This window comes from Xyrauchen texanus, chromosome 3 (assembly GCF_025860055.1).
Source record: "Xyrauchen texanus isolate HMW12.3.18 chromosome 3, RBS_HiC_50CHRs, whole genome shotgun sequence".
NCBI lineage: Eukaryota > Metazoa > Chordata > Actinopteri > Cypriniformes > Catostomidae > Xyrauchen > Xyrauchen texanus.
The window spans coordinates 60301300-60326299 of record NC_068278.1 but is presented as its reverse complement, the minus strand read 5'-3'; the positions used below and the strand labels follow the sequence as shown (position 1 = coordinate 60326299).

The following is a 25000-nucleotide window of genomic DNA, read 5'->3' as shown; positions in this document are numbered from 1 at the left end:
TAGTATATAGCATGCTAATACAATGTTCTCTTAGACCAATGTTATTATTATGGTTTGTGGACATGTACCATGGTATTATCCCTGAATATATTATTTACAGTAGTAATATCATGTTTTTTAGACAGGGCATCACGATAATATCATGAGATTTTATTGAACATTCTCATGATGAAATAATAAAGTACACTTTGGCTTTTGGACACCATGATAACATCATATTTGTTTTTGTACATTTACCATTACTGTTATTAGCTGTGATGTCATGTACGGCTGAAATGAAGATGTTCCATATTTAAACAGAAAAACACTTAAAACATGGACAGTCCCGTATTGAATCGTTCAGTGCTTAAGTGTCCTGTATTCACATGGCAAATGGAAATATAATTTATTTACCATGGTAATATTGTGTTTTTATTATAATAATAATTATTATTATTATTTATTTAACATGGTAATATCATGTTTTTATTATAATTATTATTATTATTATTATTATTATTATTATTATTTATTTAACATGGTAATATTGTGTTATTATTATTATTATTTATTTACCATGGTAATATTGTGTTATTATTATTATTATTTATTTAACATGGTAATATCATGTTATTATTATTATTATTTATTTACCATGGTAATATTGTGTTATTATTATTATTATTATTATTATTTATTTATTTACCATGGTAATATTGTGTTTTTATTATTATTATTTATTTAACATGGTAATATTGTGTTTTTATTATAATTATAATTATTATTATTATTTATTTAACATGGTAATATTGTGTTTTATTATTATTATTATTATTATTATTATTATTATTATTATTATTATTTATTTAACATGGTAATATCATGTTTTTATTATTATTATTATTATTTATTTAACATGGTAATATCATGTTATTATTATTATTATTATTTATTTATTTAACATGGTAATATCATGTATTATTATTATTATTATTATTTATTTAACATGGTAATATTGTGTTTTTATTATAATTATAATTATTATTATTATTTATTTAACATGGTAATATTGTGTTTTATTATTATTATTATTATTTATTTAACATGGTAATATCATGTTATTATTATTATTATTATTTATTTATTTATTTACCATGGTAATATTGTGTTTTTATTATTATTATTATTTATTTAACATGGTAATATTGTGTTTTTATTATAATTATAATTATTATTATTATTTATTTAACATGGTAATATTGTGTTTTATTATTATTATTATTATTATTATTATTTATTTATTTAACATGGTAATATCATGTTTTTATTATTATTATTATTATTTATTTAACACGGTAATATCATGTTTTTATTATTATTATTATTATTATTACTATTTATTTACCATGGTAATATTGTGTTTTTATTATTATTATTATTATTATTATTATTAATATTTATTTACCATGGTAATATTGTGTTTTTATTATTATTATTATTATTATTACTATTTATTTACCATGGTAATATTGTGTTTTCATTATTATTATTATTATTATTATTATTGTTTATTTAACATGGTAATATCATGTTTTTATTATTATTATTATTATGATTTATTTAACATGGTAATATCATGTTTTTATTATTATTATTATTATTATTACTATTTATTTACCATGGTAATATTGTGTTTTTATTATTATTATTATTACTATTTATTTACCATGGTAATATTGTGTTTTTATTATTATTATTATTATTATTATTATTATTATTATTTATTTAACATGGTAATATTGTGTTTTTATTATTATTATTATTATTATTATTATTATTATTATTATTATTTATTTAACATGGTAATATTGTGTTTATTATAATTATTATTATCATGTTTTAGGTCATGTACCAGGGTAATATCATGCTATTTCTTTTTTAAATGTTTTTTATTTTACATTTTACATTTAACGTTTTAAATGTAAATATAATTATTATTCAGTATCATGCTATACATTAGATGGTATTATCATCTGATATCACCACAGTGCTTTGAGAAGAGACTGTCATGGTCTGACCATAGATCTTCATGAAGCGCTCACAGATGTCTGTGTCCTGAAGGTGTGTTCAACTCAGAATCGAGCCTGTGTGTGTGTGGTGTTCATGTCTAATCTAGAGTGTGTGTGTGTGTGTGTGTGTGTGTGTGTGTGTGTGTGTGTGTGTGTGTGTGTGTGTGTGTGTGTGTGTGTGTGTGTGAGCAGAGCCTGGCGTGTCCAGAGGTCTGATGTTCCTCCAGAGGCCTCAGAAGGTCACGGCTCTTCAGGGCAGAGACGCCATTCTCGAGTGTTCTGCCTCTGGCTACCCAAACCCGTCCTTCTATTGGATGAGAGGAACTGAGCTAATACAGAGCAGGTGAGACACAGAGATCTTACAATAAACAATGACTTTAGACATCAGTCCACATCAGTGTGTGTTTAATTGTCAAGGGGATTGTGCATCAACTAAATCATATTATATTTGGCATCTTCAGTGATTCCTGTTAGTATCTGTAACATTGTAACTGATAGACTGTTTCTGTCTCAGATCAAAGAAATATTTTCTCCTGAGCGGCAGTAATCTGTTGATTAGCAGCGTGACCGACGATGATTCGGGAAGCTACACCTGCATCGCACAGAACAAACAGCAGAACATCTCGGCGTCCTGTGAGCTCTCCGTGCTCGGTGAGTTCTGATTAAAGTCTCAGATACAAATTCTGCGTTTTCCGATTGAATTCTTCTGGATTCCATGTTAACTGTTTTAATTACATTCGTTATGATCAGTTGGTGTTTAATCAAATTGATACATACAGCTTTAATCAAATAATAATACAAATAATATATAATTGTTATTATGAGTATTATTGCTACTTTTTTAATATTGTATTTTTATACAGTAGTTACGTTTTTCTGTCTTCAGTTTCACGCATCTATTTGAATAGAGTTTCATGGTGGCTGGACTTTTATTTTGACAGACTTTTGAGTTCCTCCGGTTTTTTGGGTGAGTTATATCAAGCTTCCCGTTAGTGCTGGGACAATGCTATCCCGACTCTTGAGCTGAAATCTCGAGCTGCACTGGAGTTCATTGAAGTGTTAACAGCCGTTTACACACAACATGAAAGATCAGTTGTGTGCGTGCGTGCGTGTATGCTTATGTGTGTGTGCGCGCGAGCGTGTGTGTGTGAGTGTGTGTGCACATGAATGTGTGAGTGTGTGTGCATGCGTATATGTGTGTGTGTGAGTGTGTGTGCACATGAATGTGTGAGTGTGTGTGCATGCGTATATGTGTGTGTGTGAGTGTGTGCACATGAATGTGTGATTGTGTGTGCATGCGTATATGTGTGTGTGTGAGTGTGCACATGAATGTGTGATTGTGTGTGCATGCGTATATGTGTGTGTGTGAGTGTGTGCACATGAATGTGTGATTGTGTGTGCATGCGTATATGTGTGTGTGTGAGTGTGTGCACATGAATGTGTGATTGTGTGTGCATGCGTATATGTGTGTGTGTGAGAGTGTGCACATGAATGTGTGATTGTGTGTGCATGCATATATGTGTGTGTGTGATGAGTGTGTGCACGATGAGATGTGTGAGTGTGTGTGCATGCATATATGTGTGTGTGTGAGTGTGTGCAGATGAATGTGTGATTGTGTGTGCATGCGTATATGTGTGTGTGAGTGTGTGCAGATGAATGTGTGATTGTGTGTGCATGCGTATATGTGTGTGTGTGAGTGTGCACATGAATGTGTGTGTGCATGCATGATATGTGTGTGTGAGAGTGTGCACATGAGTGTGTGTGCATGCGTATATGTGTGTGAGAGTGTGCACATGAGTGTGTGTGCATGCGTATATGTGTGTGTGTGAGTGTGTGTGCACATGAATGTGTGAGTGTGTGTGCATGCGTATATGTGTGTGTGTGAGAGTGTGCACATGAATGTGTGATTGTGTGTGCATGCGTATATGTGTGTGTGTGAGTGTGTGCAGATGAATGTGTGATTGTGTGTGCATGCATATATGTGTGTGTGAGTGTGTGCAGATAGATGTGTGATTGTGTATGCATGCGTATATATGTGTGTAGTGTGCAGATGAATGTGATTGTGTGTGCATGCGTATATGTGTGTGTGTGAGTGTGCACATGAATGTGTGATGTGTGTGCATGCGTATATGTGTGTGTGTGAGAGTGTGCACATGAGTGTGTGTGCATGCGTATATGTGTGTGTGTGAGAGTGTGCACATGAATGTGTGAGTGCGTGTGCATGTATATATGTGTGTGTGAGTGTGCACATGAATGTGTGATGTGTGTGCATGCATATGTGTGTGTGTGAGTGTGTGCATGAATGTGTGATGTGTGTGCATGCGTATATGTGTGTGTGTGAGTGTGTGCAGATGAATGTGTGATTGTGTGTGCATGCGTATATGTGTGTGTGTGAGTGTGTGCAGATGAATGTGTGATTGTGTGTGCATGCGTATATGTGTGTGTGTGAGAGTGTGCACATGAATGTGTGATTGTGTGTGCATGCGTATATGTGTGTGTGTGAGAGTGTGCACATGATGATGTGTGTGCATGCGTATATGTGTGTGTGTGAGTGTGCACATGAGTGTGTGTGCATGCGTATATGTGTGTGTGTGAGTGTGCACATGAGTGTGTGTGCATGCGTATATGTGTGTGTGTGAGTGTGCACATGAGTGTGTGTGCATGCATATATGTGTGTGTGTGAGTGTGTGCACATGAATGTGTGATTGTGTGTGCATGCGTATATGTGTGTGTGTGAGAGTGTGCACATGAGTGTGTGTGCATGCGTATATGTGTGTGTGTAGAGTGTGCACATGAGTGTGTGTGCATGCATGTATATGTGTGTGTGTGAGTGTGCACATGAGTGTGTGTGCATGCGTATATGTGTGTGTGTAAGAGTGTGCACATGAATGTGTGATTGTGTGTGCATGCATATATGTGTGTGTGTGAGTGTGTGCAGATGAATGTGTGAGTGTGTGTGCATGCATATATGTGTGTGTGTGAGTGTGTGCAGATGAATGTGTGAGTGTGTGTGCATGCATATATGTGTGTGTGTGAGTGTGTGCAGATGAATGTGTGATTGTGTGTGCATGCGTATATGTGTGTGTGTGAGAGAGTGTGCACATGAATGTGTGATTGTGTGTGCATGCGTATATGTGTGTGTGTGAGAGTGTGCACATGAATGTGTGATTGTGTGTGCATGCATATATGTGTGTGTGTGAGAGTGTGCACATGAATGTGTGATTGTGTGTGCATGCATATATGTGTGTGTGTGAGAGTGTGCAGATGAATGTGTGATTGTGTGTGCATGCATATATGTGTGTGTGTGAGTGTGTGCAGATGAATGTGTGAGTGTGTGTGCATGCATATATGTGTGTGTGTGAGTGTGTGCAGATGAATGTGTGATGTGTGTGTGCATGCGTATATGTGTGTGTGTGTAGAGTGTGCACATGAATGTGTGATTGTGTGTGCATGCGTATATGTGTGTGTGTGAGAGTGTGCACATGAATGTGTGATTGTGTGTGCATGCGTATATGTGTGTGTGTGAGAGTGTGCACATGAATGTGTGATTGTGTGTGCATGCGTATATGTGTGTGTGAGTGTGCACATGAATGTGTGATTGTGTGCATGCAATGTGTGTGTGTGTGTGTACATGCATGTGTGATGTGTGTGTGTGAGAGTGTGCACATGAATGTGTGATTGTGTGTGCATGCATATATGTGTGTGTGTAGAGTGTGCACATGAATGTGTGATGTGTGTGCATGCATATATGTGTGTGTGAGAGTGTGCACATGAATGTGTGATTGTGTGCATGCATGTGTGTGTGTAGAGTGTGCACATGAATGTGTGATTGTGTGTGCATGCATATATGTGTGTGTGTGAGTGTGCACATGAATGTGTGATTGTGTGTGCATGCGTATATGTGTGTGTGTGAGTGTGCACATGAATGTGTGATTGTGTGTGCATGCGTATATGTGTGTGTGTAGAGTGTGCACATGAATGTGTGATTGTGTGTGCATGCATATATGTGTGTGTAGAGTGTGCACATGAATGTGTGATTGTGTATGCATGCATATATGTGTGTGTGTGAGTGTGTGCACATGAATGTGTGATTGTGTGTGCATGCATATATGTGTGTGTGAGTGTGCACATGAATGTGATGTGTGCATGCATATATGTGTGTGTGTGAAGTGTGCACATGAATGTGTGATGTGCATGCATATATGTGTGTGTGAGAGTGTGCACATGAATGTGATGTATGTGCATGCGTATATGTGTGTGTGTAGAGTGTGCACATGAATGTGTGATTGTGTGTGCATGCATATGTGTGTGTGTGAGAGTGTGCACATGAATGTGTGATTGTGTGTGCATGCATATATGTGTGTGTGTGAGTGTGTGCACATGAATGTGTGATTGTGTGTGCATGCATATATGTGTGTGTGTGAGAGTGTGCACATGAATGTGTGATTGTGTGTGCATGCATATATGTGTGTGTGTGAGAGTGTGCAGATGAATGTGTGATTGTGTGTGCATGCGTATATGTGTGTGTGTGTGAGAGTGTGCACATAGAATGTGTGATTGTGTGTGCATGCGTATATGTGTGTGTGTGAGAGTGTGCACATGAATGTGTGATTGTGTGTGCATGCATATATGTGTGTGTGTGAGTGTGTGCACATGAATGTGTGATTGTGTGTGCATGCGTATATGTGTGTGTGTGAGAGTGTGCACATGAGATGTGTGATTGTGTGTGCATGCATATATGTGTGTGTGTGTAGTGTGTGCACATGATATGTGTGATTGTGTGTGCATGCATATATGTGTGTGTGTGTAGTGTGTGCACATGAATGTGTGATTGTGTGTGCATGCGTATATGTGTGTGTGTGAGTGTGCACATGAATGTGTGATTGTGTGTGCATGCATATATGTGTGTGTGTGAGTAGTGTGCACATGAATGTGTGATTGTGTGTGCATGCGTATATGTGTGTGTGTAAGAGTGTGCACATGAGATGTGTGATTGTGTATGCATGCGTATATGTGTGTGTGTGAGAGTGTGCACATGAATGTGTGATTGTGTGTGCATGCATATATGTGTGTGTGTGAGAGTGTGCACATGAGATGTGTGATTGTGTGTGCATGCATATATGTGTGTGTGTGAGAGTGTGCACATGAATGTGTGATTGTGTGTGCATGCGTATATGTGTGTGTGTGAGAGTGTGCACATGAATGTGTGATTGTGTGTGCATGCGTATATGTGTGTGTGTGAGATGTGTGCACATGAATGTGTGATTGTGTGTGCATCGCGTATATGTGTGTGTGTGAGAGTGTGCACATGAATGTGTGATTGTGTGTGCATGCGTATATGTGTGTGTGTGAGAGTGTGCACATGAATGTGTGATTGTGTGCATGTATGTGTGTGTGTGTGAGTGTGCACATGAATGTGTGATTGTGTGTGCATGCATATGTGTGTGTGTGAGTGTGTGCACATGATGTGTGATTGTGTGTGCATAGTATATGTGTGTGTGTGAGTGTGCACATGATGTGATTGTGTGCATGCGTATATGTGTGTGTGAGTGTGCACATGAATGTGTGATTGTGTGTGCATGCATATATGTGTGTGTGTGAGTGTGCACATGAATGTGTGATGTGTGTGCATGCGTATATGTGTGTGTGTGAGAGTGTGCACATGAATGTGTGATTGTGTGTGCATGCATATATGTGTGTGTGTGAGTGTGTGCACATGAATGTGTGATTGTGTGTACATGCGTATATGTGTGTGTGAGTGTGTGCACATAGATGTGTGATTGTGTGTGCATGCGTATATGTGTGTGTGAGTGTTGCACATGAATGTGTGATGTGTGTGCATGCGTATATGTAGTGTGAGTGTGCACATGATGTGTGATTGTGTGTGCATGCATATATGTGTGTGTGTGAGTGTGCACATGATGTGTGATTATGTGTGCATGCATATATGTGTGTGTGTGAGAGTGTGCACATAGATGTGTGATTGTGTGTGCATGCATATGTGTGTGTGTAGAGTGTGTACACATGAATGTGTGATTGTGTGTGCATGCGTATATATATGTGTGTGTGAGTGTGTGCACATAGATGTGTGATGTGAATGTGTGCATGCGTATATGTGTGTGTGTGAAGTGTGTGCACATAGATGTGTGATTGTGTGTGCATGCGTATATGTGTGTGTGTGTAGTGTGTGCACATGAGATGTGTGCATGTATGTGTGTGCATGCATATATGTGTGTGTGTGAGAGTGTGCACATGATGTGTGATTGTGTGTGCATGCATATGTGTGTGTGTGATGTGCAATGAATGTGTGATTGTGTGCATCATGATATGTGATGTGTGTGTGCATTGCATATATGTGTGATGTGAGTGTGTGCACATGTATGTGAGTGTGTGCGATGTGTGTGTGTGTATGCAGTATATGTGTAGCATGGCGTGTGTGTGTGAAGTGTGTGCACATGAATGTGTGAGTGTGTGCATGCATGCGTATGTGTGTGTGTGTGAGTGTGCAGATGAATGTGTGATTGTGGGTGCATGCTTATATGTGTGTGTGTGAGAGTGTGCACATGAATGTGTGATTGTGTGTGCATGCGTATATGTGTGTGTGTGAGAGTGTGCAGATGAATGTGTGATTGTGTGTGCATGCGTATATGTGTGTGTGAGTGTGTGCACATGAATGTGTGAGTGTGTGTGCATGCGTATATGTGTGTGTGTGAGAGTGTGCACATGAATGTGTGATTGTGTGTGCATGCATGTATATGTGTGTAGTGAGTGTGCACATGAATGTGTGATTATGCAGTATGCATGCGTGATGTGTGTGTGTGAGAGTGTGCACATGAATGTGTGATTGCGTGTGCATGCGTATATATGATGTGTGTGAAGTGTGTGCACATGAATGTGTGATTGTGTGTGCATAGCATGTGTGTGTGTGAGAGTGTGCACATGAATGTGTGATTAGTGTGTGCATGCATGATGTGTGTGTGATGTGTGCATGCGTATATGTGTGTGTGTAGAGTGTGCACATGAATGTGTGATTGTGTGTGCATGCAGTATATGTGTGTGTAGTGAGAGTGTGCACATGAGTGTGTGTGCATGCATATATGTGTGTGTGTGAGTGTGTGCACATGAATGTGTGATTGTGTGTGCATGCGTATATGTGTGTGTGTGAGAGTGTGCACATGAGTGTGTGTGCATGCGTATATGTGTGTGTGTGAGAGTGTGCACATGAGTGTGTGTGCATGCGTATGTGTGTGTGTGAGTGTGCACATGAGTGTGTGTGCATGCGTATATGTGTGTGTGTAAGAGTGTGCACATGAATGTGTGATTGTGTGTGCATGCATATATGTGTGTGTGTGAGTGTGTGCAGATGAATGTGTGATTGTGTGTGCATGCATATATGTGTGTGTGTGAGTGTGTGCAGATGAATGTGTGAGTGTGTGTGCATGCATATATGTGTGTGTGTGAGTGTGTGCAGATGAATGTGTGAATGTGTGTGCATGCATATATGTGTGTGTGTAGTGTGTGCAGATAGAATGTGTGATTGTGTGTGCATGCGTATATGTGTGTGTGTGAGAGTGTGCACATGAATGTGTGATTGTGTGTGCATGCGCATATATGTGTGTGTGTGAGTGTGCACATGAATGTGTGATTGTATGTGCATGCACATATGTGTGTGTGTGAGTGTGCACATGAATGTGTGATTGTGTGTGCATGCGTATATGTGTGTGTGTGAGAGTGTGCAGATGAATGTGTGATTGTGTGTGCATGCATATATGTGTGTGTGAGTGTGTGCAGATGAATGTGTGAGTGTGTGTGCATGCATATATGTGTGTGTGTGAGTGTGTGCAGATGAATGTGTAGAGTGTGCTGAGCGCATGTGTGTGTGTAGAGTGTGCACATGAATGTGTGATTGTGTGTGCATGCGATATGTGTGTGTGATGTGAGATGTGTATGTGCATGCATGATATGTGTGTGTGTGAGTAGTGTGCACATGAATGTGTGATTGTGTGTGCATGCATATATGTGTGTGAGTGTGTGCACATGAATGTGTGATTGTGTGTGCATGTATATGTGTGCCTGTGAGAGTGTGCACATGAATGTGTGATTGTGTGTGCATGCATGTATGTGATGTGCATGATGTGTGATGTGTGAAGTGTGCACATGAATGTGTGATTGTGTGTGCATGCGTATATGTGTGTGTGAGTGTGCACATGAATGTGTGATTGTGTGTACATGCATATATGTGTGTGTGTAGAGTGTGCACATAGAATGTGTGATTGTGTGTGCATGCATATATGTGTGTGTGTAAGTGTGTGCACATGAATGTGTGATTGTGTGTGCATGCATATATGTGTGTGTGTGAGTGTGCACATGAATATGTGATTGTGTGTGCATGCATATATGTGTGTGTGTAAGAGTGTGCACATGAATGTGTGATTGTGTGTGCATGCATATATGTGTGTGTGTAAGAGTGTGCAGATGAATGTGTGATTGTGTGTGCATGCATATATGTGTGTGTGTGAGTGTGTGCACATGAATGTGTGAGTGCGTGTGCATGCGTATATGTGTGTGTGTGAGAGTGTGCACATGAATGTGTGATTGTGTGTGCATGCATATATGTGTGTGTGTGAGTGTGTGCAGATGAATGTGTGAGTGTGTGCGCAGGCGTGCGTGTGTGTGTGTGAGAGTGTGCACATGAATGTGTGATTGTGTGTGCATGCATATGTGTGTGTGTGTGAGAGTGTGCACATGAATGTGTGATTGTGTGTGCATGCATATATGTGTGTGTGTGAGAGTGTGCACATGAATGTGTGATTGTGTGTGCATGCATATATGTGTGTGTGTGAGTGTGTGCAGATGAATGTGTGAGTGTGTGCGCAGGCGTGCGTGTGTGTGTGTGAGAGTGTGCACATGAATGTGTGATTGTGTGTGCATGCATATGTGTGTGTGTGTGAGAGTGCACATGAATGTGTGATTGTGTGTGCATGCATATGTGTGTGTGTGTGAGAGTGTGCTCATGAATGTGTGATTGTGTGTGCATGCGTATATGTGTGTGTGAGTGTGTGCACATGAATGTGTGATTGTGTGTGCATGCGTGCGCGAGCGTGTGTGTGTGAGTGTGTGCACATGAATGTGTGAGTGTGTGCGCAGGCGTGCGTGTGTGTGTGTGAGAGTGTGCAGATGAATGTGTGATTGTGGGTGCATGCTTATATGTGTGTGTGTGTGAGTGTGTGCACATGAATGTGTGAGTGTGTGTGCATGCGTATATGTGTGTGTGAGTGTGTGCAGATGAATGTGTGATTGTGTGTGCATGCGTATATGTGTGTGTTGTCGCAGCGTGTGTGTGTGAGTGTGTGCACATGAATGTGTGAGTGTGTGCGCAGGCGTCGCGTGTGTGTGTGTGAGTGTGCAGATGAATGTGTGATTGTGGGTGCATGCTTATATGTGTGTGTGTGAGAGTGTGCACATGAATGTGTGATTGTGTGTGCATGCGTATATGTGTGTGTGTGAGAGTGTGCAGATGAATGTGTGATTGCGTGTGCATGCGTATATGTGTGTGTGAGTGTGTGCACATGAATGTGTGAGTGTGTGTGCATGCGTATATGTGTGTGTGTGAGAGTGTGCTCATGAATGTGTGATTGTGTGTGCATGCGTATATGTGTGTGAGAGTGTGCACATGAATGTGTGATTGCGTGTGCATGCGTATGTGTGTGTGTGAGAGTGTGCACATGAATGTGTGATTGCGTGTGCATGCGTATATGTGTGTGTGAGTGTGTGCACATGAATGTGTGATTGTGTGTGCATGCGTATGTGTGTGTGTGAGAGTGTGCACATGAATGTGTGATTGCGTGTGCATGCGTATATGTGTGTGTGAGTGTGTGCACATGAATGTGTGATTGCGTGTGCATGCGTATATGTGTGTGTGAGAGTGTGCACACGAATGTGTGATTGTTTGTGCATGCGTATGTGTGTGTGTGAGAGTGTGCACATGAATGTGTGATTGCGTGTGCATGCGTATATGTGTGTGTGAGTGTGTGCACATGAATGTGTGAGTGTGTGTGCATGCGTATATGTGTGTGTGAGTGTGTGCACATGAATGTGTGAGTGCGTGTGCATGCGTATATGTGTGTGTGTGAGAGTGTGCACATGAATGTGTGATTGTGTGTGCATGCGTATATGTGTGTGTGCGCGCGCGCGCGCGAGTGTGTGTGTGTGTGAGTGTGTGCACATGAATGTGTGAGTGTGTGCGCAGGCGTGCGTGTGTGTGAGTGTGTGCAGATGAATGTGTGATTGTGGGTGCATGCTTATATGTGTGTGTGTGAGAGTGTGCACATGAATGTGTGATTTTGTGTGCATGCGTATATGTGTGTGTGTGAGTGTGTGCACATGAATGTGTGAGTGTGTGTGCATGCGTATATGTGTGTGTGAGTGTGTGCAGATGAATGTGTGATTGTGTGTGCATGCGTATATGTGTGTGTGCATGAGCAGCGTGTGTGTGGAGTGTGTGCACATGAATGTGTGAGTGTGTGCGCAGGCGTGCGTGTGTGTGTGTGAGAGTGTGCAGATGAATGTGTGATTGTGGGTGCATGCTTATATGTGTGTGTGTGAGAGTGTGCACATGAATGTGTGATTGTGTGTGCATGCGTATATGTGTGTGTGTGAGAGTGTGCAGATGAATGTGTGATTGCGTGTGCATGCGTATATGTGTGTGAGTGTGTGCACATGAATGTGTGAGTGTGTGTGCATGCGTATATGTGTGTGTGTGAGAGTGTGCTCATGAATGTGTGATTGTGTGTGCATGCGTATATGTGTGTGTGTGAGAGTGTGCAGATGAATGTGTGATTGCGTGTGCATGCGTATATGTGTGTGAGTGTGTGCACATGAATGTGTGAGTGTGTGTGCATGCGTATATGTGTGTGTGTGAGAGTGTGCTCATGAATGTGTGATTGTGTGTGCATGCGTATATGTGTGTGAGAGTGTGCACATGAATGTGTGATTGCGTGTGCATGCGTATGTGTGTGTGTGAGAGTGTGCACATGAATGTGTGATTGCGTGTGCATGCGTATATGTGTGTGTGAGTGTGTGCACATGAATGTGTGATTGTGTGTGCATGCGTATGTGTGTGTGTGAGAGTGTGCACATGAATGTGTGATTGCGTGTGCATGCGTATATGTGTGTGTGAGTGTGTGCACATGAATGTGTGAGTGTGTGTGCATGCGTATATGTGTGTGTGAGTGTGTGCACATGAATGTGTGAGTGCGTGTGCATGCGTATATGTTTGTGTGTGAGAGTGTGCACATGAATGTGTGAGTGTGTGTGCATGCGTATATGTGTGTGTGAGTGTGTGCAGATGAATGTGTGATTGTGTGTGCATGCGTATATGTGTGTGTGTGCATGTATGTGTGAGTGTGTGTGCATGCGTATATGTGTGTGAGACTGTGTGTGCGTGCGAGCGTGTGTGTGCGTGCGAGCGTGTGTGTGAGTGTGTGCACATGTATTTGTGAGTGTGTGTGCATGCATATATATGTATCTGAGAGTGTGTGCAGGTGTGTGTGTGTGTGTGAGAGAGTTTGTGCGCGTGCAAGCATATGTGTGCATCAGTGTTTGCGTGTGTGAAGCAGATGAACAGAGAGGCACCTCTTGTTCATTCTGTAGCGTGCAGCACATGTGACTGTATATTATTGAATTGAATTTCATCCTCCTGCTGTTTAATGATCACATTTGGCCATATCCAGAGGTCTTTTATTTTCAATTTGTCATTGATTTCATCTCAGAATTGTCACATCTCATATCGTTTAGCTAATGACAGCGTACTGTAATATGTACCGAAATTAGCAACGAGACGATATCGTGCCGTTATCATTCGCTTGGTATCGCGATACTGTGTTAGTACCGGTAAACCGCGCAACCGTATTCTCATATAGCACACGCACATTTTACTTGCAAAGTTCTGTAACTTTATCATCTGACCTCACGTGTAAATTCTATAATTAATATAATTAATATACGCTTCCAGCGGGACAAACTGGATCGAGAGCCTTTTTACGACCCTCCAGGGAATAAGACAGAATATCAGCACTGAATAAATGATTTTGATTGATTTGTCTGAGAGCAGAAGATTTAACGACGGCTTTATTGATTACAGTTATTACAGAAATTCATCAGCTTGTTTGTACATGAGTATTATTGACACGAGGCGGCTGAAAGTTAAAATATTCTTTGACCGGTCTGCCCTTCATAAATATGCAGTTGTATTTGAGTTTCATTTGAACAGTAAACAATGGAGCTGTAGTAAAGATGGACGCTTAGGGTGTTTAAGTGATGCATTTTGGATGAATGTCCTTCAGATTTCCTTTGTTAAATGGCGCCGGGCATCTTCAAAAGTCTACTAATGTTTATCTGTCTGATAGTGAGTTTCACTGGACCGCAGACACGCGTGAATCGCCTGCTCGCTCAGATCTGCCAGGAAAATGATTTTGCTTTATTGCCAGAGGTTTGAATATAATTGAAGCCGCGGCCTCCTCTAGTGTGCTTCTATCATCAGATAATGAACCGTTAGTTCAGTGACACTATATTTATCCATGCACATCTCATATGTATAATGATACAAAAAAAAGATTTGTAATCCATGTAGTCTGTGCATCCACACAAATGCTGATTTGGATTATATAGCAGATATAACATCTGAAAACATCTGTTCACTAAGAGATTTGGAGTTGAATCCCTGACCGTAATCTTTCCAGAATTGTGTTGTGCTTTAATATCAGTCCGTGTGGAGTCTGAAGATCATCGCTAATGATGTCACAGAAACATACTTCAATATTCATGTAGTGTTTTGGAATAAAGGAATTTTAATTTGTGTTGGATGAAAGTGACTTTGGTGAAGGAAAGTTTCAAAGTTGAGGGAAATATTGTCATCTTGTTTGTTTATCAGTTTCATGTTTCTGTATTTGATCAAACGCTCTTTTATTCTGTTTTATAATGCCATCCTTTAAACATCTCATTCAGCATTTATTATGTGTTAAACTTCACAGCCTTTTCTGTTTATGAAAAGCAGTGACTATAATGTTTGATTCATTTTTATAAAGCAGATGGTTCAGACTCTAAATGCTAATTTGGATGAGCTGTGTTTGAGGTAATTGTGAAACGACTGTAAACACACACCTGTAGCTGCACATCTGTAAACAGACACCTGTAACCGCACACCTGTAACTGCACACCTGTAAACACACACCTGTAAACAGACACCTGTAAACACACACCTGTAAATACATACCTGTAACCGCACACCACCTGTAACCCCACACCACCTGTAAACACACACCTGTAACCGCACACCTGTAAATACACACCTGTAAACACACACCTGTAACCACACACCTGTAAATACATACCTGTAACCACACACCACCTGTAAACACACACCTGTAACCACACACCTGTAAATACATACCTGTAACCCCACACCACCTGTAAACACACACCTGTAACCGCACACCTGTAAATACACACCTGTAAACACACACCTGTAACCACACACCTGTAAATACATACCTGTAACCACACACCTGTAAACACACACCTGTAAACACACACCTGTAACCACACACCACCTGTAAACACACACCTGTAACCGCACACCTGTAAATACATACCTGTAAACACACACCTGTAACCGCACACCTGTAAATACACACCTGTAAACACACACCTGTAACCACACACCACCTGTAAACACACACCTGTAACCGCACACCTGTAAATACATACCTGTAACCACACACTTGTAAATACACACCTGTAAACACACACCTGTAACCACACACCACCTGTAAACACACACCTGTAACCGCACACCTGTAAATACATACCTGTAACCACACACCTGTAAATACACACCTGTAAATACATACCTGTAAACACACCACCTGTAACCAGCACACCTGTAAACACACCCCTGTAACCGCGACACAACCTGTAAATACACACCTGTAACCGCGACACCACCTGTAAACACACACCTGTAACCGCGACACCACCTGTAAACACACACCTGTAACCGCGACACCACCTGTAAACACACACCTGTAACCACACACCTGTAAATACACACCTGTAAACACACCACCTGTAACCGCACACCTGTAAACACACCCCCTGTAACCGCACACAACCTGTAAATACACACCTGTAACCGCGACACCACCTGTAAACACACACCTGTAACCGCACACCACCTGTAAACACACACTTGTAACCGCGACACCACCTGTAAACACACACCTGTAACCGCACACCACCTGTAAATACAAACCTGTAAATACACACCTGTAAATACATACCTGTAAACACACACCTGTAACCGCACACCACCTGTAAACACACACCTGTAACCGCACACCACCTGTAAACACACACTTGTAAATACATACCTGTAACCACACACCTGTAACCGCACACCACCTGTAAACACACACCTGTAAATACATACCTGTAACCACACACCTGTAACCGCACACCACCTGTAAACACACACTTGTAAACGCACACCACCTGTAAATACACACTTGTAAACGCACACCACCTGTAAATACATACCTTTAACTGCACACCACCTGTAAATACACACCTGTAAATACATACCTGTAACCACACACCTGTAACCGCACACCACCTGTAAACACACACCTGTAACCGCACACCACCTGTAAACACACACTTGTAAATACATACCTGTAACCACACACCTGTAACCGCACACCACCTGTAAACACACACCTGTAAATACATACCTGTAACCACACACCTGTAACCGCACACCACCTGTAAACACACACCTGTAACCGCACACCACCTGTAAACACACACCTGTAACCGCACACCACCTGTAAACACACACTTGTAAATACATACCTGTAACCACACACCTGTAACCGCACACCACCTGTAAACACACACCTGTAAATACATACCTGTAACCACACACCTGTAACCGCACACCACCTGTAAACACACACCTGTAACCGCACACCACCTGTAAACACACACTTGTAAATACATACCTGTAACCACACACCTGTAACCGCACACCACCTGTAAACACACACCTGTAAATACATACCTGTAACCACACACCTGTAACCGCACACCACCTGTAAACACACACTTGTAAACGCACACCACCTGTAAATACACACTTGTAAACGCACACCACCTGTAAATACATACCTTTAACCGCACACCACCTGTAAACACACACTTGTAAATACATACCTGTAACCACACACCTGTAACCGCACACCACCTGTAAACACACACCTGTAAACACACACCTGTAAATACATACCTGTAACCACACACCTGTAACCGCACACCACCTGTAAACACACACTTGTAAACGCACACCACCTGTAAATACACACTTGTAAACGCACACCACCTGTAAATACACACCTGTAACCGCACACCACCTGTAAATACACACCTGTAACCGCACACCTGTAAATATACACATGTAACCACACACCTGTAACCGCACACCACCTGTAAACACACACTTGTAAACGCACACCACCTGTAAATACACACTTGTAAACGCACACCACCTGTAAATACACACCTGTAACCGCACACCACCTGTAAATACACACCTGTAACCGCACACCTGTAAATATACACATGTAACCGCACACCTGTAATCGCACACCATCTTTAAATACATACCTGTAACTGCACGCCTGTAAATACACACCTGTAACCGCACACCACCTGTAAATACACACCTGTAAATACACACCTGTAACTGCACACCACCTGTAAATACACACCTGTAACCGCACACCTGTAAATACACACCTGTAACCACACACCACCTGTAAATACACACCTGTAAATACACACCTGTAACCGCACACCTGTAAATACACACCTGTAACCGCACACCACCTGTAAATACACACCTGTAAATACACACCTGTAACCGCACACCACCTGTAAATACACACCTGTAAATACACACCTGTAACCGCACACCTGTAAATACACACCTGTAAATACACACCTGTAAATACACACCTGTAACCGCACACCTGTAAATACACACCTGTAACCGCACACCTGTAAATACACACCTGTAACCGCTGTTACGGCCAGCTCGTTTCGGCCGTACATAAAGTAAACAAGTACACCAAAATGGCTTGCAAGATTTTATTTGTCCTCAACAATCACAATTAACTGAGTATAACAAAGTCTAGGATTTCAAATCAAAATGGGAAAAATCATAATCCAGTTGGGGAGTAAAAGAAGGCTGGTATGGGCTGTAAATCAAAGGTTCGAATGACTTCGCCAGAGGCTGTCAATCCTCTGGACGAAGGTCAAGAGGAGATGTTCAATCCAAGGTTTTATCCTCTTCGTAATTAGAGACAATGAAGCAGCAGGGGTGTGCGATCTCCCACGCTCTCTCTGAGCAAAACCGCCACCAGCAGGCGAGCAAGCGGAACGCAGGGTCGTAACACCTCCCTCCAAAAGAAAAAGATTCGGCCACGAATCTAAAAATCAAAAACAAGAAAAGACCATTAGGCACAACCCAAAACAAGCGCTAATAACATTCTGAACGTCGCTTTCTCTTCGTTCTTCAGCACCTCTGGGCCCTAGAGATGCAAAGAAAAGAAATGAACCACGCAGAGATTAGGTTATGCTCTAGAAAGAGTGTCAGCTATGACATTATTTTTTCCTCGGATGTGTTGAATCTCAAGATGGAAAGGTTGTAAAATGAGACTCCATCGCATAAGTCGCTGATTTCGATTTCTCATTCGATTCAAGAAAACCAACGGATTATGATCCGTGATAGATGATAATCGGTGCAGCGATTGACCCTAGGTATACCTCAAAATGTTGCACGGCCAACACTAGGGCGAGAGCTTCCTTCTCGATGGTAGAGTATACCTGTTGATGTCGACTAAATTTTTTTGAAAAGTAACTTACAGGATGTAGAACCTTGTTCGAACCCTCCTGTAAGAGAACAGCGCCAGCACCACAAGCACTTGCATCGATTGCAAGGCTAAAAGATTTCTCAAAATCCGGGCTGTTAAAACAGGGGCACACGCCAGCAACGCTTTACAATTTTCAAAAGCCTGTTGACAGAGCTCAGACCACCGAAAAGTCAACTTTGGACTCAATAAATCGGTAAGAGGTGAGACTACACTGGCAAAATTTTCGCGAGAAGCTCCGGTAATATCCCACCATACCGAGAAACCGCCGCAATTCACGACGCAGTGGTGGGTACGGAAAGTCACAAATGGCTTCGACCTTGGTCTCAATAGGCTTTACACAACCGTTTCCCACGACTTTACCTAAATAGGTAACGGTTGCCTTCGCGAATTCCGATTTAGTGAGGTTTATGGTAAGATTAGCCTTTGCTAAACGAGAAAATAATTCTTTAATCTGGTTAAGATGTTCAGACCAGGAGGAATTATACAACACCACGTCGTCAAGATATGCCTCACATCCTGACATTCCATACAGTATACGATTTACGAGACGCTGGAACGTCGCGGGTGCATTTCGCACTCCGAAAGGCATAACCGTATACTGCAGGAAAACATCAGGTGTGACGAAGGCGGATAATTCCTTCGCTCGACTAGTCAAAGGCACCTGCCAATATCCCTTTAAGAGATCGAACTTACTAACATATCGGGCAGAGCCAACATGATCGACGCAGTCATCAACTCGAGGCAAAGGAAAGCAATCCGGCTTAGTAACAGAATTAAGTTTTCGATAATCTGTGCAGAATCGATATGAGCCATCAGATTTATTTACTAGAACACAAGGGGAACTCCATGAACTGAAACTAGATTCAGCCAGATCATGAGCAAGTAGATAGTTCACCTCTTGTTTCAGCAAATCTCTTTTAAAAGGATTGACTCGATATGCGTTCTGTTTAACCGGACACGAGGCTCCTACGTCGATATCATGTTCCATGATAGAAGTACGACCAGGAACATCACGGAAAAGAGAGGGAAATGACATCACCAACTCAGTGACATCACTCCTCTCCTTCTCTGTCAGATAAGAAAGATGGGAGGACAGATTAAGAAGAATCTCAGAGTTTATAAGTCGTCCGTCAACTTTTTCTCGAGAAAGAAAACTCTCATCCTCATCAGCATTCTCCAAAGAATCCTTACTCGGGCTACGAAAGGAAGACGACAATTCTGGAAAAGAATCACAAGAGTTTACCACATTAACAGTAACGGAACGAACAGGAGCTATGTACAATTTCAACAGATTACTGTGACATACTTGTGCCTTCTTTCTCCGATCAGGAGTATTCAACAGATAGTTATTACCGGAAAGACGTTTAACTATCTTGTAAGGCCCTGTAAATTTAGCCTGAAATGGATTTGCAGGTAGAGACAATAAAGCCAATACTTGTTCACCCACCTGAAATTCTCTTAATTTAGCTTTTCTGTCAAAGCGTTGTTGCATTTTTATTTGAGACTTACCCAATTTCTTTTTAGCAAGAGCTCGGGCCTCATATAATCTACGCCGGAATCCACTCACATAATCTGAAATATTTTCAGAAGGTTTAGACATTCGCCACTCCTCAGCTAACACAGCCATAGGTCCTCGCACTACATGTCCGAACACCAATTCATTTGGGCTAAACCCAAGACTTTCTTGGATTACCTCACGTATCGCTAACAACATCCACGGCAGACCTTCTTCCCAATCTGCATCGAGTTCCACACAATATGACCTCAAAAGGGACTTCAGGGTTTGATGAAACCTCTCAAGAACTCCTTGACTCTGTGGATGATAAGCACTAGAAATATTGTGTTTCACTCGAAGTTGACACAGGGCTTTTGAGAACCGTTTCGACATGAAGTTCGAACCCTGATCAGATTGAATAACTTTGGGTATTCCAAAGGTCGACATGAAATTAGTGAGGGCCTTCAAGACAGATTTTGTGGTAATGGACCTTAATGGATAAGCAGTAGGATAACGAGTAGTCTGGCACATAACAGTTAAAAGGTATTGGTGACCAGTCTTAGACCGGGGCAAAGGACCAACACAGTCAACTATCAAATACTCGAAAGGAGTGGAACCGACGGAAATAGGCTGCAACGGAGCAACAGGTAACTTTTGATTTGGCTTACCGGTGATCTGGCATGTATGACAAGATCGAATATGTTTTGCCACATCTCGTTTCACCTTAGGCCAGTAGAACTGTCGCAAGACCCGATCATACGTTTTACGAACTCCGGTATGACCAGCAAGTCCTTGATGAGCCAGATGCAACACAGATTCCCTCACTGTAAAAGGAACCACAATCTGAGTTTTAGGTTCTAGAGAAACATCTTCATGCCGCACCACTTTCCGACAAAGCAGACCATCATCAAGAAAGTACGAAGAAGACTGAGGATCAGAATATTTCTTAAACCCTACTTCAGAGAATAAGGTTTTAAGACTGTCGTCACTCTGTTGATCTCTAATCAAATCCTCTCGAGAAATCTGTAACAAAGAAGTCAGAGGACAATCAACATCAGAGAGATCAACATTGATTTTCTCAGGAGTGGACAGAACCTCTGATGTATCGGTAGATTCATGTCGCAACACGGTCGAATCTTTCTGGTCAGAAGACAACGAAGAACAGGATTTTAGGTCTCTCTGCTCAGGACATTTGGACACATCAGATCCTGAGTCACCTGTATGAACAGTATAAAAGAAGGTGTCATGCAGTGGAACTTCAACTTCATTTTCAATTAATGGTTTAGCCATTGATCGAGTAACTGCACAAGCTGGAAACAAATCAGGAAATTCTCTACAATTTCCGACATCAGATTTCCTAGGTGTAGATGCTATTATGGGTGGAGCTGCCACATCACTCCTTCCCCAAACATTCTCACCAGCTAAATCATTTCCCAAAATGAATGTAATCCCAGGAACTGGAAGTGCAGGACGAACACCAACTACTACTTCACCAGATACAATGGCAGAGGAAAGATGGATTCGATGCAAAGGCACTTCAGTAAACCTCATCTCAAACCCTCGCACTAATACACAAGTTCCAGTAGCGGTTTCAGAAGTCAAAGGCAAAACCCCTTCTAAAAGGAACGACTGCGCAGCTCCCGTATCTCGAAGAAGACGTACTGGCACCGTTTCGTTTGAACCAGGCAATGACACATTTCCCTCAGTGATAAAGGGTGCATAATCAACAGAAGAAGTTATACACTGATCAACAAATTTATCACTAGAACTAGATAAATGACGATCTTTCTCATCACAAACTGTGTCAATAATCAATGATGAAGTAGAAACCAAAGCAACAGATTTCAACAGTCTCTCTTTCTTCTTGAGAGTAAGGCAGTCCGATATTTTATGACCAAGCTTCTTACAATAAAAGCAAACCATGTCCCGTGAGAGTGCAGGTTTACTAGAATGTTCAGCCACTGTTGTCTTACCATTCCTACTCACCACATAAGACTTTATCTTAGGTTGAAAGCAAAACTTAGAGTTACTCATATTGTTGATTTTAAGACCTACTGAACTAAATGACCCACAATGGGTTAACACAAATTCATCAGCCATGATAGCAGCTTCTGAAAGTGTATTCACCTTGTGTTCAGTGAGATGCATAGCTACAGCATGAGGAACACAATGTTTAAACTCCTCTAAGAGCACTAATTCTCTTAATTGCTCCTTAGTGGTAACTTTCATTGAAATGCTCCAACGATCAAATAGGTCCTCTTTTCCTCTTGCAAATTCAACATAAGTACATTCATCAGCTTTACTCAAATTCCTGAATTTTTGACGATATGCCTCAGGCACGAGTTCATATGCATGCAACACAGCAGATTTCACCACATCATACTCACCACTCTGTTCCAGTGAGAGTGCAGAATAAACTTCTTGAGCTTTACCTGTAAACACACACTGCAACAATAAAGTCCAAAAGCTTTTCGGCCATTTCATGGACAAAGCAACACGTTCAAAATGATAGAAATATTTATCCACTTCCTTTTCAGAAAATGGCGGCACTAATCTTATATTTCTGTGAACGTCAAATTCAGGTTCACCTGCATTCGCATGCTGTTGTGGAACAGGAGGCACATTCGCTTGTAAAACTTCAGCTGTCTGTGCTGCTAATTCTAACTCCAACTTTTTTATCTGAAACGCTCTCTCGTCACGGTCCCTCTCTAACTGAAATGTTCTCTCTTCACGTTCCCTCTCTAACTCAAGCTCCATTTTCCGCATAGCTAACTGATGATTTAATTTTCTCTCTTCAAATTCTCTCTCTACCGCTCGCTCTTTCATAGCGCGATCATCACGTTCTGCACGATTTTTCGCGGCATCTAAACACAGTTGCTTCTCTTGCAAAGACAACTCTGGAAATTTTGTCTCACTTTCACTATAAACCTCAACAGGAGTAGACACAAACGATTCACTCGGAGTGATTAACTCAGTGTTTACCTCTATAACTCCTCTATCAACAAGTGACCGCTTCAGAGTAGTCACCATAGTCTCCTTCAGCCTCTTTTCCTGAGAAGTAAAATCAACACTGAAGCGTTCGGCGATTTGCACCAACTGCTCCTTTGTACAACTCTCAAGCAAAGTTTCTGATGGACACGCAAAGAAATCCTCGACCACCGAAGACATTTTGTTCGTATGTTTTATACACAATAACACAAACGAAACTACTAGCTAACACACAGGAGATGCCGTTCACTCGAAATACAATTCCCATAAGCCACTGCTTCAAAAAGGAACTACGTCACCGTATTACACGATCTCATTCACAAAAATTTCCAAAGACTTCCCACAAGTCAAAACACAGTGTAAGCGCAAAATAAACTGCACTATACACGCAAACTCAACGATTTACCTTTTTTTTTTATTTTTGTAGAATGGATTTACCATTTATAATATAAGAGAACTCCAGCTCCTAACTCAGAAAAACACTAACTAAATCCTACCTAGTCTTCAGAGATGTACCGGGCTCGAGGCGACATTAAACGCTGAACTCCGCAACTATCAGTCAAACTGAAAGTCCGGAAGCGTACCCCCTACAGAGATCTAATCTCCACCCAGGATAACCTCCAAAAACAAGAAAGGCAAAATAACAAAACAAAACAACAAACAGTGCTCCGTCGGAAGGATTGTATTCACAATCCAGCTGGAAACACTCTAACTCACCAGAGTTCTCATTTATAAAGGTAACCATTCACAAAAACATACACACATACAACCCATACTTACCAACGTTTCCTACCCCGACAGGATCGCGGACGAGACTCCCAATTTATGTTACGGCCAGCTCGTTTCGGCCGTACATAAAGTAAACAAGTACACCAAAATGGCTTGCAAGATTTTATTTGTCCTCAACAATCACAATTAACTGAGTATAACAAAGTCTAGGATTTCAAATCAAAATGGGAAAAATCATAATCCAGTTGGGGAGTAAAAGAAGGCTGGTATGGGCTGTAAATCAAAGGTTCGAATGACTTCGCCAGAGGCTGTCAATCCTCTGGACGAAGGTCAAGAGGAGATGTTCAATCCAAGGTTTTATCCTCTTCGTAATTAGAGACAATGAAGCAGCAGGGGTGTGCGATCTCCCACGCTCTCTCTGAGCAAAACCGCCACCAGCAGGCGAGCAAGCGGAACGCAGGGTCGTAACACCGCACACCACCTGTAAATACACACCTGTAACCGCACACCACCTGTAAATACACACCTGTAAATACACACCTGTAACCGCACACCTGTAAATACACACCTGTAACCACACACCACCTGTAAATACACACCTGTAAATACACACCTGTAACCGCACACCTGTAAATACACACCTGTAACCGCACACCACCTGTAAATACACACCTGTAAATACACACCTGTAACCGCACACCTGTAAATACACACCTGTAACCGCACACCTGTAAATACACACCTGTAACCGC

At 41.3% G+C, this 25000-nt stretch overlaps 1 protein-coding gene across 1 annotated transcript in view; it reads left to right on the top strand.

The window, feature by feature from the left end:
- The window catches only part of dcc (DCC netrin 1 receptor), a 368503-nt gene that overhangs the window by 167772 nt on the left and 175731 nt on the right, over positions 1-25000 (top strand). The window contains exons 4-5 of the mRNA XM_052100624.1: positions 2241-2391; positions 2563-2699. Coding sequence (XP_051956584.1) covers positions 2241-2391; positions 2563-2699 — 288 coding nt within the window. The remainder of the gene's footprint in view (positions 1-2240; positions 2392-2562; positions 2700-25000) is intronic.